Source organism: Gambusia affinis, linkage group LG13 (genome assembly GCF_019740435.1).
Source record: "Gambusia affinis linkage group LG13, SWU_Gaff_1.0, whole genome shotgun sequence".
In the NCBI taxonomy this organism is placed as follows: Eukaryota; Metazoa; Chordata; class Actinopteri; order Cyprinodontiformes; family Poeciliidae; genus Gambusia; species Gambusia affinis.
The window spans coordinates 10,059,520-10,071,410 of record NC_057880.1 but is presented as its reverse complement, the minus strand read 5'-3'; the positions used below and the strand labels follow the sequence as shown (position 1 = coordinate 10,071,410).

Sequence of the window (11,891 nt, the reverse complement as noted above, 5' to 3'; positions counted from 1 at the left end):
CAACAGCAGCTTTAAATCACGTTTGGTTTCATTATACAGTTGGACACATCTTCACTCAAGTGTCTTTCTTGGACTTTGTCAACATTATTTTTTCCGCCGCTGCCATCTTAAAATTTCTTTTGATTATGTCCAAAAATGAAGGGACAGGAAAAAATAATAAATTCAATTGACATTAGTAATTGTTACCTTAATTTTCTTGCCATTAATCCTCATTCATAAAACCATAAACAGCCCAAAGATTCACATATGTTTGACAAGACATCTGCTTAAATGTCTTGCTCTAAATGTTCTCTTTCTGTATTTAAAGATCAGAATAAAATACTTTAATTATGGTTTATAGCTAGTGAAAACCTGTAATTCAGTTCCTTAAAATCATAAAACACCAATTAAAAAAAGATTGCTTGAAACAAAAATGTTTACCCACAAAATTAAAAAGATGCTTGTAGTATAGGCACTTGTGCATACTGCTTACATTTTCTCTGGTTGAGAGGCCGATTAACTCAATGAATTACTTGTGTCCCATGTTCTGGATGCACCTGTGTCTTGTAGCTCTTAAAGCACAGACTCCAGCTGTGGCCTGCATCTTGTCAATCTTCACTCAAAGAAAAGATTTTGCTTCACAATCCTTTTAAAATTGCATTTTTCTCTGTGGCCTGTGCACCTGTGTCTTCCCTAATTCCTTCTACTCAAAATTCCTCTAATAGGCTTCTATAAAATAAAAACAAAATTTTGTTTTGGCAGAGTCCTTATATGGTGACTGCTGGTTAATTGTAATTTCTTCACTATGGGCCATAACAGTCTTAAAATAAATGTTTTATTGGTCTCGTATACCATTGTAATTGCTTGAAAACAGTTTGGGGTTTTTCATTAGCTACATAATCAGGAAAATCAGCATTAATAAACAGAGTTATCTTCATTCCAGTGGAGTCTTAACATAACTCTTACTTGTTGAATTGAACTATTGGAGGGGGAAAAAAAACAATTCAACAATGTAGTGAAAAAAGGTGAAAAACATACCCGTGATTGAATTTTTGAAATTAAAATTGCAATGATCAGTAAGCTGAACCTTGATTTCAGAAATCACGTGGCACATTAAAGCGCTCACGATCACATGTCAGGCGACCCAAATTTAACAGATTTATTCAAAGCTCTTATTACATTGGGGACCAAACTGGTGCCTGCAAGGACCAGCAGGGTAGCGTTCCTTTCTGCACTGCTAAACAAAAACATATGGAATCCGTTACTCTTTATATTTATCTATTGTTATATAACCAAATCATGTGATATTCCCGGCTGCACTCGGTCAAGTCATTCCCCCTGTGCTAGCATTTAATTTTTATGTAGTCGGCAAGGTTTAAACCGGTTCTAACTGGCTGGACGCTGGAGGAGTGGTTTCTATAAATCAATCATCCCAGGATCATTAAACACCGTAAACCTTTGTAATGTGGGTGTAATAACAGCATGTGCGAGAGGGAAAAAGTACAAGAATGAGACACATTAGGCTTCCATTAGGTTAGTCCAGGTAAATGTAGCTCATTTACACACACGCACACACACACACACTGTTGGTTGAAGCTCACCAGAAGCAAAACATACTACTCTGCACTCTAGGCGCGATATAATTATGTTTTCCTCTATAAAGACTTGCTGAGAGTTGTGAAGCAAAGTAAAAGTGTATTCCGTGTCCCGAGTTTTCTTATTACGTTGCCGCGTTATCTCAGTAACCTGAACTAATCCAAGCAGGAATCTAGGCTGGAGGCTCAGGTGGCCATGTTGGGTGCTGAAGTCACCTTTTCACCCCCGCGGCTCTCTGGAACCAGGCTGCCGGACTGGAGAGATTTATCCAGATCGCGGGGGGGCGTTCAACTGTCCGACCTCTCGCAAGAAAGAACAGCGGGTTGCTGCTTCTCAGGTCTCACGAAAGTCCTAGGCAAAAAGAAAGTACTCAAAATATCACGTCAGCACACGTGATAAATGATGGGAATGTAGAGCCTCCCTGGATTAGAACAAAATGATCCATGTTTATGTTTACTGGTGTGCATTTTACAGTAAGAGGACATCGGAGGGACTTAAGTAGCTACATGTTAACAACTGTTAAAAAATGTTTGTGGAAACATTTCTTGGCTCTGCAGCTGATTCTTTTGATTGTTCCTTCTTCCCTTTATCTTTGATTTCTTTTTTTTTCTGTATATTTAAATATCCAGCTATTTCTGTAGTCATCATTCAGATTTCTGAATTACTTCAATTTAAAATCTTATTTAATTTTGTCCGTAATCCTTGACTGGAGACCTCTTCCTGTTTAAAATGTGTTTTTGCAGTACACAGAGTCAAAACAAATTCAACATATGTTGGCATCTTTTGCCAGATGATGCTTCACAATTACAAATCTTTTCACCGGCTTGTGAAATTAAGATTTATTTCTTAACAAAAGACTGGAAGGACTTGTCCAGAATTAGTGATAAATAAATAGACATAAATGCAAATTAAATACACCATATAAAAGACGTTGAATTCTATAAAATGCTTAATGTGGAAAAACACTGAAGTTTGCAAACTGGAGTTTATTAATGACAAAAACAATAACTGCAGTAATTTATAGAGTATAGCTCCCTTAGGTTTGACAGTTTGTCTCTTTTTCCCATGTAAACTAACAGAACTTCAGTAGTTTTTAACGCTACTAAATAAAAAAAATGTGATATTACTAGGACACTTTGGAAAATGGATTAAGTAACTAAAATGTAGCTTTCCACCATTAACGTTGCATTGCCTTAAACCTAAAACTCACGGGTCAATAAGCTGTCGGGATTAATGACCCATTGAAGTTCACAGCCGACATTAATTCCAGAAATGGTTAATAATCCACTCTAAAAAATCCTCTGAATTTGTTCCACCATATCCCCGACATCTAGTTGAAACTGGTCTGGAGGCACTTGTCAGTGAAATGCCAGTATAAAGTACAATTAAATGGGGATTATGGATGCTAAACCTTTTCACTAACACCCTTCTTGGCAGTTGACCTCAGTTATGGGAAAACGCATCAAAGATCCAGGAGAGCCTTTATCTTGAAACCTGCTTGCACTTTTCTCTCCGTTCATCCCTCCAAAATTTCCTCCTATTTATGGCTTTTTATCTCCCATGTCCTCGTTTCGACTGGCTGTTTATTCTCAGCGCTTTTATTTACAACCCTTCTCTTCAGCGTGTTCTGCTGACAATGCCGTACACTGTGTCTGACGATAGGTTTTTTGAGAACAGGGTGATATAATTTTATGATGTAGAGTGACAAGGAGCAGTTCCCCCTGACCTCACACCTTAACAGCGAGAAGGAAACAAGAAGACACAATGCTCTGCAAAATGTATTTACACCCCATTGAATGTGTTTTATTGACATTCGCCCTGAATAGATCATCCCAGCAAAATGCTGTGGGAATGGAGGGTTATTTTCCAGCAGTGACAGGGAAGTTGGTCAGAGCTGATGGGAAGGTGATTAGAGCTCAGAGGGGAAATCAATGAAGAAAACCCGATAAGGACTGTAGAAGATTTGGGATTGGATCCTACTTTAATTTCCCTCGGGGATAACAACACTAAAAACAAAGCAAGAGATTCAATTGAATGGTTTGGATTGACTGTTTTAGAGTGGCTCAGTCAAAGTCCAAATGTGAATCCGGTGGAGCCTCTGTGGCAAGCTTGAAAATGAATATTGATAGGCGATTTCCGTCTAATTTGTCTGAGGGTATTTTGCCAAGAATATTGAGGCAATTTAGCGAGAAGTAGAGTCAAACCTGAAATGTGTTGCAGCTGTAATTGGAGCAAATTGGGGTTCTATAACATATAGCCTCATGGGGTCAAAATGCAAATACAAGCCCTAATTTCCAATGCTGTTTTTGTTATTATTATTTTTTGTTAAGCTGGGTTAAAAAAAATGAGCATAACATTTTGTTATGGAGTTTTGTAAGCCACAGTCAGGCATTTGTTTATCTTTCTAAGTAACTAACATTAAGTTTTCTTATAATCAGTTCATCGTCTGACGCTATTCCTGGGGTCGCTTCTGACTTGATCGGGCTATTTATGGTGGACTCACGTGTTGCAGCCTAATCTTAAATCGCACTTATCCTTCCACAGTATTCCCAGCCTTTTACTTTCTATTGTAGTGAGGAGAGATAATCAGATTCGGGCGTTTTTACGCGGGTTTCCCCGTTCAAGGCGGCTCAGCGCAGGGAGTGCTCCCCGCTGGTGCTGCGTGGCGGCGTTTTCACCATCCATCAACCGGTTCAGACTGGACTCAAGGCAGTTGTGACTGGGGGGGGGATGGAGCTCACTCACAAGCACTCCTCAACTTTAAGCATGCAGTTTGCCATTGCTAACTTTTCTTATTAATCTGAAAAGGTGAATTCTTAAAAGAAAAAAAGAAAGAAAGACTGTCTCCTGTGGCTGAATGAACTTTGCAGGTAAATAAGTGGGATTTTGTTCTTTGTGCGTGCACGCGCTGGTCTTTGGGCTTTAAAAAAAAATAATAATAATAATTTGAAAAATAGCCTACGTGTAATTGATTTAAGCTAAAAAAAAAAAAAAAAAAACACACACACACACACAAAAAGAAAAAAGTAGAAAATAGAGCCACAAACGAAAGCAGTCGACACATCTTTGCGGAGCGACACGGAACCGGTGTGCTGCGCGCGGCGCTTTTAGACGCGCAAGGAGGAAGAGCCGCTTCCTCATCTCTCGTGGCTGCGCTCGAGCTGCTGCTGGACCAGCAAGAACAGCTTTGAACCGGTTTGTCACCAGCTACAAAGCAGTTAAAAAAAAAAAAGAGAGAGAGAAAAGAGCCAGCGCACAATGAGCACCATTGATGTCGAGCGTTTCCCCACTTCACACGCATATCTCATAGAGCTCGTCATAAGGCAAAGCATTCCGATTTTTTTTTGTAAAGAGAGATTTCTTTCTTTCTTTATTTATTTTGTACATGAAAAGTTCCCGTGGAGCGCGCAGCTCCGCAGGCGCTGTCTGCTGCTGTAGATGCTGAGGTGAGTGCGACGTTTGTATACAATAACGTTATACCCGCTTTCTTTCCCTTCTTAATGCTATTTAGCAAAAAAGACACAGACGAAAAAGAATGTTAGTGCTTGCGGTGAATATCGAGTTATTATGGCATATTGATTTTCATTAGATTTCAGTGGGGGGAAAAAAATAGCATTCCTTAAACAAACCCAAACCAACTATTTTTATTTTGAATGCGTTGCGAGCGGATGAATCTGTAATCCAAAGAACATATTTTATCAACTTTTGCTTTTATAGTTTAAACGTAAATAACACCTAATATGGGGAGGGATCCACTGTGCTGCAGTAGAGTGCAAAGATGCGATGGGCTCCAAATAATTTAGAGAAAGTACTGTAACTGATCAAAGACCCCCTATCGGAGATGAATTATGAAAAAGTCAGATCACAGAGGCAGAGAGAGGCGATCAGCAGCATTCTCCTCCTCCTGTAAGGTGTGGTTAGACAGAAAGCAACAAATAGGGCAGCTGGCTGTGGGGAGGCTGCAGTCACATCGAGCCGAGGACCTCACACAGGTGACCGACTGCCCAGGCCAGGTGTTGCAGCAGCCCTCCTTACATCGAGGCTAGGAGTAAGTACACAGTCAGGGAGATGTTGTAGGTCATGCTTTAAAAAATGTCCTGCATTTTACACTCACATAGACAAAATTAACAACATATATATATATATATAATTTTATTTTTATAATTTATTTTTTTCTTTTTCTTCTTTTTTTCAGGAACTACTCCTCAGTGAAAGCTGTAACAGATCCCATCGGCCCCCAGTAACATCAGCACCATGACTTCGTCCACCAAAGTCCTGGATGGAGGCTGGGGATGGGCGATCGTCGCTGCATCCTTCATGGCCCAGCTCCTGGCTTATGGATCACCTCAGTCCGTGGGGGTCCTGTACCCCGAGTGGCTGCACACCTACCAGGAGAGCAAGGGCATGACGGCCTGGGTAGGCTCTCTGGTGGCAGGAGTGGGATTAATAGCCAGTGAGTAGCAGCAAACATTGCAGTCATGCAATAAACTATTTGTTATTTCTTAATTAATTGATTGATTAAATTCTCCCTGGATAAATACAAATTCAGCAAATTCAACTTATGACTTTTAGATTTTAAACAGTATATTCCTATCAATATGATCAATACTTTGCAGGAATGTTGTGTTTGTTGTGCTCTTGAAGAGCCCTTTCAGCCTTACACTTGTCGTTCAACCTTTTCCTTCCCAGTCATAATCACTCACACAGTGCCACTGATAAAAGAGGCAACGCAATGTTTGTTCAAAGTCTGAGTGATGAGTAAGGAGCCACTACATTACGGAGCAGAAATACAGCACAGTTTTTATAACGGCGATTAATCAACAGATGGACAAAGTTGCATCATGACTATGAGCACTTTGTGGCTCCCTGAGCAGAGTTGCAATTATTGATTTTCCCAGAGAGCAGAGCGAGTGCATGTCATCCTTGCTGTGAGCGTAGGAGGATCATTTAGCCCTGGAGCCAACTGCTGAGACACTGAGAGAGCAGAGGAGACGCAGAGGAAGACAGAGATAAGGGAGAAACATGCATATTTGTTCCTGTTCTTGAAAATCTAAAAAATAACTAAATGAAATAAAAACAAAAAGAAAGTGTCCGAAAAATGTGGCAGAACAAATTCTTGCTGAAAAGTTTGCCAACACTGTAGAAGTTTATTTACTCTCCAGGAACGCTGACAAACAAGAGCAGTGGTAGACTTGTGAATTTGTCTGGTATTCCCATCTTGGGTACATCTCGCCTCTCAGCCTGGGTTCTGGCTGTCTGTCTCGAAAGAGAGTGTGGGGGGAAATCTTAACTGGACAGATCTGCCTTCAGGCCTGGGCAAGACTCAGACAGGTGTCCCGACTGTCTGCAGTTGAAGTCCTGCAGTTCCTGCTAGACGACAGCAGGGAAAGAAGGGATCTTAGAGGAATGAGAATAGGAACGGCTTGCATAATACATGAGTTCACCGGCTTCAGGACATGGATATATTTCCATTTGTGAAAAAAGAATGTTTGTTAGGTTTCATGCAGATGCACTTACTGTGGAGGTGTTGCCCGAAAGTTAAGAATTCCTTTCATTTTCACCCTAAAGGATAGTCAAGACTACAAAATTGTAGTTTAATGACACGTCTGACATGTGTGGCTAGAGGCAGCAGTGCATTGCTCTTCTCAGAAAGCTCTGTTATGAAGGACATGACAAAGCAGTTTATATCTTCTCTGCTCTTTCTTAGGTTGATATTTTTAGCTCTGATCACACTGCCATTTTCCTCTGACTCTACTTGTCTCTCCCCTTGCCTTCCTTTCCCTGTCTTCCCCTCAGGTCCCATCTGCAGCGCCTGCGTAGACAACTTCGGAGCACGTCCTGTTACCATCTTCAGTGGTGTTATGGTGGCAGGCGGCCTGATGCTCAGTGCCTTTGCTCCAAACGTCCAGTTCCTCATATTTTCTTATGGAATTGTTGTTGGTAAAGATTCACTTATTTTACCTGTAATTTTGTTTTGTTTTGGTTTTTTTAGACAGTCTTCACTTGAATTTCTACAAAGTTTGCTCTTTTCCAGGTTGAGGTGTTTGGACATAAATATTAAATCATGAAATAAAACATTCATATCCATTTTCTCTACACTTTTTGAAGTCCTACTAAAAGCAAATTGGTCAATGAAGGGAAAGAAAATTGGAAAAGAACTGCTATTTGGTTTGTCTACTTGCAAACTAAAGTGGACAAACCCAAATTAACATTGGTTTAGAGTTGCTTCTAAAGTCAATTTACAATGCAGGCCTGGTAATTTTTGTTTCTTTTTCATTTGCTAAATTTTTTTCTGATGGATTTTTTAAATATTCCTCATTTTCCATTAGAGTAGCATCCTTTTGAAGCAAAACTTACTTGTTGACTACAATCAAACACATACCAAATCTCACGGTTCAAGAGCTACTGGGTCTAGAGGGCACTATCCATTTAGATCTTATCTCGTAATAATAGAATATGTGGTTTATGTTGCTCTGTTCCTGGGCGCAAATTTACCTTGTGTCCTTCTGACCTATGACAATCTCATAACACATTGTATAATCACTGGAAAAAAAGCAAAAGTGCATGTTGAGTCAAACGCTTATGTAACATCAGAGACTGACTTTAGCCTTAATTACTAGTTAATGAATATCAATGGACCAGAAAGGATGACAGGATATACAGCTAAGCATGGCTCCATTTGTTTGACCATTACTGACCACTGTTGACAGAAAAATAAGAACTAATGACTCAGTCAAAATTCACATTTGGGCTTTTACAGCCTTTGTTCCTTGACTCAGCTACCACCTGTTGCTGCATATTAAGTGACTGTCCATGCGTGCTTGATTCTGGTGAACCCTTTCACCGCCCATGTTATGTTTCATGCAAGATGCACTGATCAGCAAGGTTGTACATAGTTAAAGAGCAATTTATTTTTAGAGGTGCCCTCAGATAACTGACCGTTCCTGCGCACGCACATGTAGCTTGTTTACTTGTCATCAAGTTGCATGGTTTTCTAAGGGTGTTGCATAAATCTTCTGACTCACACCGCCCTTTGAAAGTAAATATGTGTTTCTACAACATGGGACAGTCAAAACACAATTGTAGGTGCAGAAAAGGCTATCCTTTTCATCCAGGCTAATGCATTTTATATTTTGTCATTTCCTAGGCCTGGGTTGTGGACTTGTCTACGCGGCCACCTTGACAATCACCTGTCAGTATTTTGACAAGAGACGCGGCCTTGCCCTTGGCATTGTCACCACAGGTACTTCTGCCTACCTCTCCCCCGAGATCTCTGGGTGCCTTCCTGTTCTCCATGCTCATTTCTTTAATGTATGAGCTGCCAGGAACCTTACAAAGCTCAGGTAAACATATGTAGTAGTTAAGCCAGATAGGCCTATTAATAAATCAGGTGGACTGACCTGTTAACTACGTCTAACCTGGCTGAGAATGAAAATTTCCTGGTAATAGGTCAGGATGTTTGACTCCTTAAGGTTGTAAGATAGAACTATGTAGAAGACTGAGCACATTATTTTCTTACACATTACAACATTATAATGTTCAGTCTTATTTTGCATTAAATAAGACTGAACATTAGTCTTAATGTTCAGTCATTAAATCTGAACATTAACATTAAATCTTTCTCCTTTCCTCTTGTGCAGGCACAAGCGTAGGCGCATTCATCTATGCCACTGCTCAAAACGAGCTGATTGTCCTCTATGGTCTAGATGGCTGCTTGCTCATCATCGGAGCCATAGCACTGAATCTCATGGCGTGCTCTGGTTTCATGAGGCCCTTGAACATGCCAGGTTACTACCTCAAGCAAAAGGCCGCCCTCGAACGGAACACAGAAGAGCAGCTCTTTGTCAAGCCGCCATTCGACGACCTCAAGATCGCAGCGGGTTCTGCAACAACCACTCCAGAGAAACCTCTCACAGTGAAGGAGTTGCTCATCACCATTGATGTTAAGGACTTGTCCATTCAAACAGAAAAGAAAGAGGGTCACCTGACTGGGCTAGCCATTGTAAAAGCAATCAAGAAAAAGCAAAAGGCTTACTCCAAGTACATGCGGTCATTGTACGAGATCTTACAGGACCAAGAAATGGTGGCCTTCTGCATTGCCATCTTCCTATTCAGCTTGGGTGCGTTTCCACCAGTTCTCTTTGTAGAGGACGTGGCCCAGAGTGAAGGACTTATTGAAGAAGTTAGTGTCATTCCTCTTGTATCCATAGGTGCTATTGCCACTTGCACAGGCAAATTAGCGCTGGGCATCCTGGTGGACATTAAATGGATCAACGGCATTTATCTCTATGCCTTCACAATGTTAGCAGCAGGTTTGGTACTACTTCTTATCCCTATCACCAAAAGTTACGTTGGACTGCAAATCCTGACAGCCATCCTTGGTTTCTTCTCTGGAAACTGGTCGCTTACTTCTTACATCACCACTAAGATTGTTGGCTTAGACAGACTGACACAAGCCCATGGCATCCTTATGTTCTTTGGGGGATTTGGGATCATGCTTGGACCTCCTGTTGTAGGTAAGATGCTTGTTTCTATCCATAGTTTAAACACCATACACAGGCATGTTTTTTTTGTGTGTGTGTTGTTAGTTTTAAGACGTTTTTTGTCTGAAGCTTTGTTGCCCATTCTAACCATGGTGTTTTTCCATTTCACTTTTCAGGGTGGTTTTTTGACTGGACACAGTCGTACGACTTGGCGTTCTACTTCAGTGGTAGCTGCGTTCTGGTGGGGGCGTTCATTCTCTTTCTACTCAGCCTTCCCTGCTGGAACAGGAGGCCCTCTGAGAATGACAAACCTGAAGTTCAATACACCAGCACCTGTGACAAAGTTGCCTCAGTAGCCTGAATTTAAGCACCTTTCATGAAGATCATGGCACCTGCTGCTGACTGACTGTTTCCAAACTATGCCCCCCCCCAAAAAGCCCCTGGAGGATTTTTTTTCCTCTGAACATGCTGGGGTTTCTTCTTTATTTCTGTTGTCAGATTTCAAAATACCAGGTTCTCAGGTTGGACCCATTTACAACTGATATTTTTAAAGTATCAACTCCAAAGCCTGCTATGAATATTTTTCTTATTACCTCATTTTACGAGGTTAACAGAACAATGTTGGTAAAAATCCAAAATTTCTCTTTTTTATGTGAAGACTATTACTTTTTCTTCTCTGCAGCTTTGAAAATATGACATCATGCCACCCATGAGACCAGGAAAAAGATCCTGAAAACCACTAATTGTAAAAGTACTCTAACATTTCATGTCAAAATGCACATATAGCCACCCATTTTAAATATAAGATAATTTATTCTATGTTGGTTGGAACACTTTTTATACCTATTAAAGTAAAATTTGATTCTGTATTTTGGTCTCAGTAAACAAGCTCTACATTCTGAATGCTACCAAAGCATCCATGATAGACAGTCCCTGTCATCACATAATGCCTGTAGAACCAATTCATAGGCCTTTGTTTGCTATGAGATTTTGATATTTAAGTGCATGGAACTTGTTTGCAATGTTTTACAATAACTTACACGTCATGTAGCTCTTGTTTCTGGACCAGACAGATGATTCTAGAACACGTAGAAACAGCTGCGGGATCTTGCTGTATGTACAACATTTTGCAACATGCTGCATGTCCTTATCATGAGACCGCACAGACATTCAGTTTGACCTACCTGGTCCTTTTCATCACATTCGGTGTGATTAAATGTTTGTTTTGCGTGCATCCGTGCACCGCTGTATCTTTGTGTTAACCGTAGTTTGTAAAACCCTATGTGCTTGTGACGTTTAGAGAAGGCTCTAAGGCACAAACCTGTGCCTTAGAGCGGCACAGTTAAAAATTGTGATCAAGGTTGTTATTGTGATTTAAACTGTAACAGGCTTTTAGAACTCCTTGAATGCTGTAAAGTAAACCACTAGAGATGTTTTTGGTAGCTCCAGCTTCAGGTCTGAGAGTGAATCTGGGACATTTGTGTTTAGCATTATTTTGTTCATAGAGGGTGTTGTTAACGTACTGTAGCCATTCAGCTTTATATTGTAGCCTCTCATTTTTTATTTTATTTTATTACTGTAGTATTTATGTTTGCCTTTCAGTTATTGTGTTTATTTAAAATGTGCCAATAAAGACATTTCGATTAGTAGCACTGTGTATTGATTTGTTATGAAGTCTTAATATTTTAAATTCTAGGGTCAGAAGGTCGGAAACCTGCAAGAGCACCTTTTACTCTGGCTCATATCAATTTTAACAGAGTGTAATGCGGCAAAAACCCCCAAATGTTGATGGAGAACCTCACTGAAAAGCAATTTTCAAGTTTGTCACATTAT

At 40.3% G+C, this 11,891-nt stretch overlaps 1 protein-coding gene across 2 annotated transcripts; it reads left to right on the top strand.

The window, feature by feature from the left end:
* Positions 1–4,615: 4,615 nt before the first annotated feature.
* LOC122842128 (monocarboxylate transporter 9-like) lies at positions 4,616–11,707 on the top strand. 2 transcript variants are annotated; one of them, XM_044135725.1, is made up of 6 exons: positions 4,616–5,021; positions 5,771–6,028; positions 7,372–7,515; positions 8,723–8,818; positions 9,216–10,091; positions 10,235–11,707. In XM_044135725.1, the coding sequence occupies exons 2-6, from the start codon at positions 5,830–5,832 to the stop codon at positions 10,417–10,419; spliced, it is 1,500 nt and encodes a 499-aa protein (XP_043991660.1). In that variant the 5' UTR covers positions 4,616–5,021; positions 5,771–5,829; the 3' UTR covers positions 10,420–11,707. The 2 variants fall into 2 exon arrangements, with proteins under 2 accessions (XP_043991660.1, XP_043991661.1); XM_044135726.1 differs by lacking the exon at positions 4,616–5,021 and adding an exon at positions 5,042–5,623.
* Positions 11,708–11,891: the final 184 nt, after the last annotated feature.

What these genes read in the sequence shown, in the direction of transcription:
- LOC122842128 (XM_044135725.1), top strand. Translation starts at nt 5,830, where the DNA reads ATGACTTCGTCCACCAAAGTCCTGGATGGAGGCTGGGGATGGGCGATC. An exon ending in AGGAGTGGGATTAATAGCCA is followed by an intron (nt 6,029 to 7,371) that starts GTGAGTAGCAGC and finishes TCTTCCCCTCAG; the next exon opens with GTCCCATCTGCAGCGCCTGC. An exon ending in CCTTGGCATTGTCACCACAG is followed by an intron (nt 8,819 to 9,215) that starts GTACTTCTGCCT and finishes CCTCTTGTGCAG; the next exon opens with GCACAAGCGTAGGCGCATTC.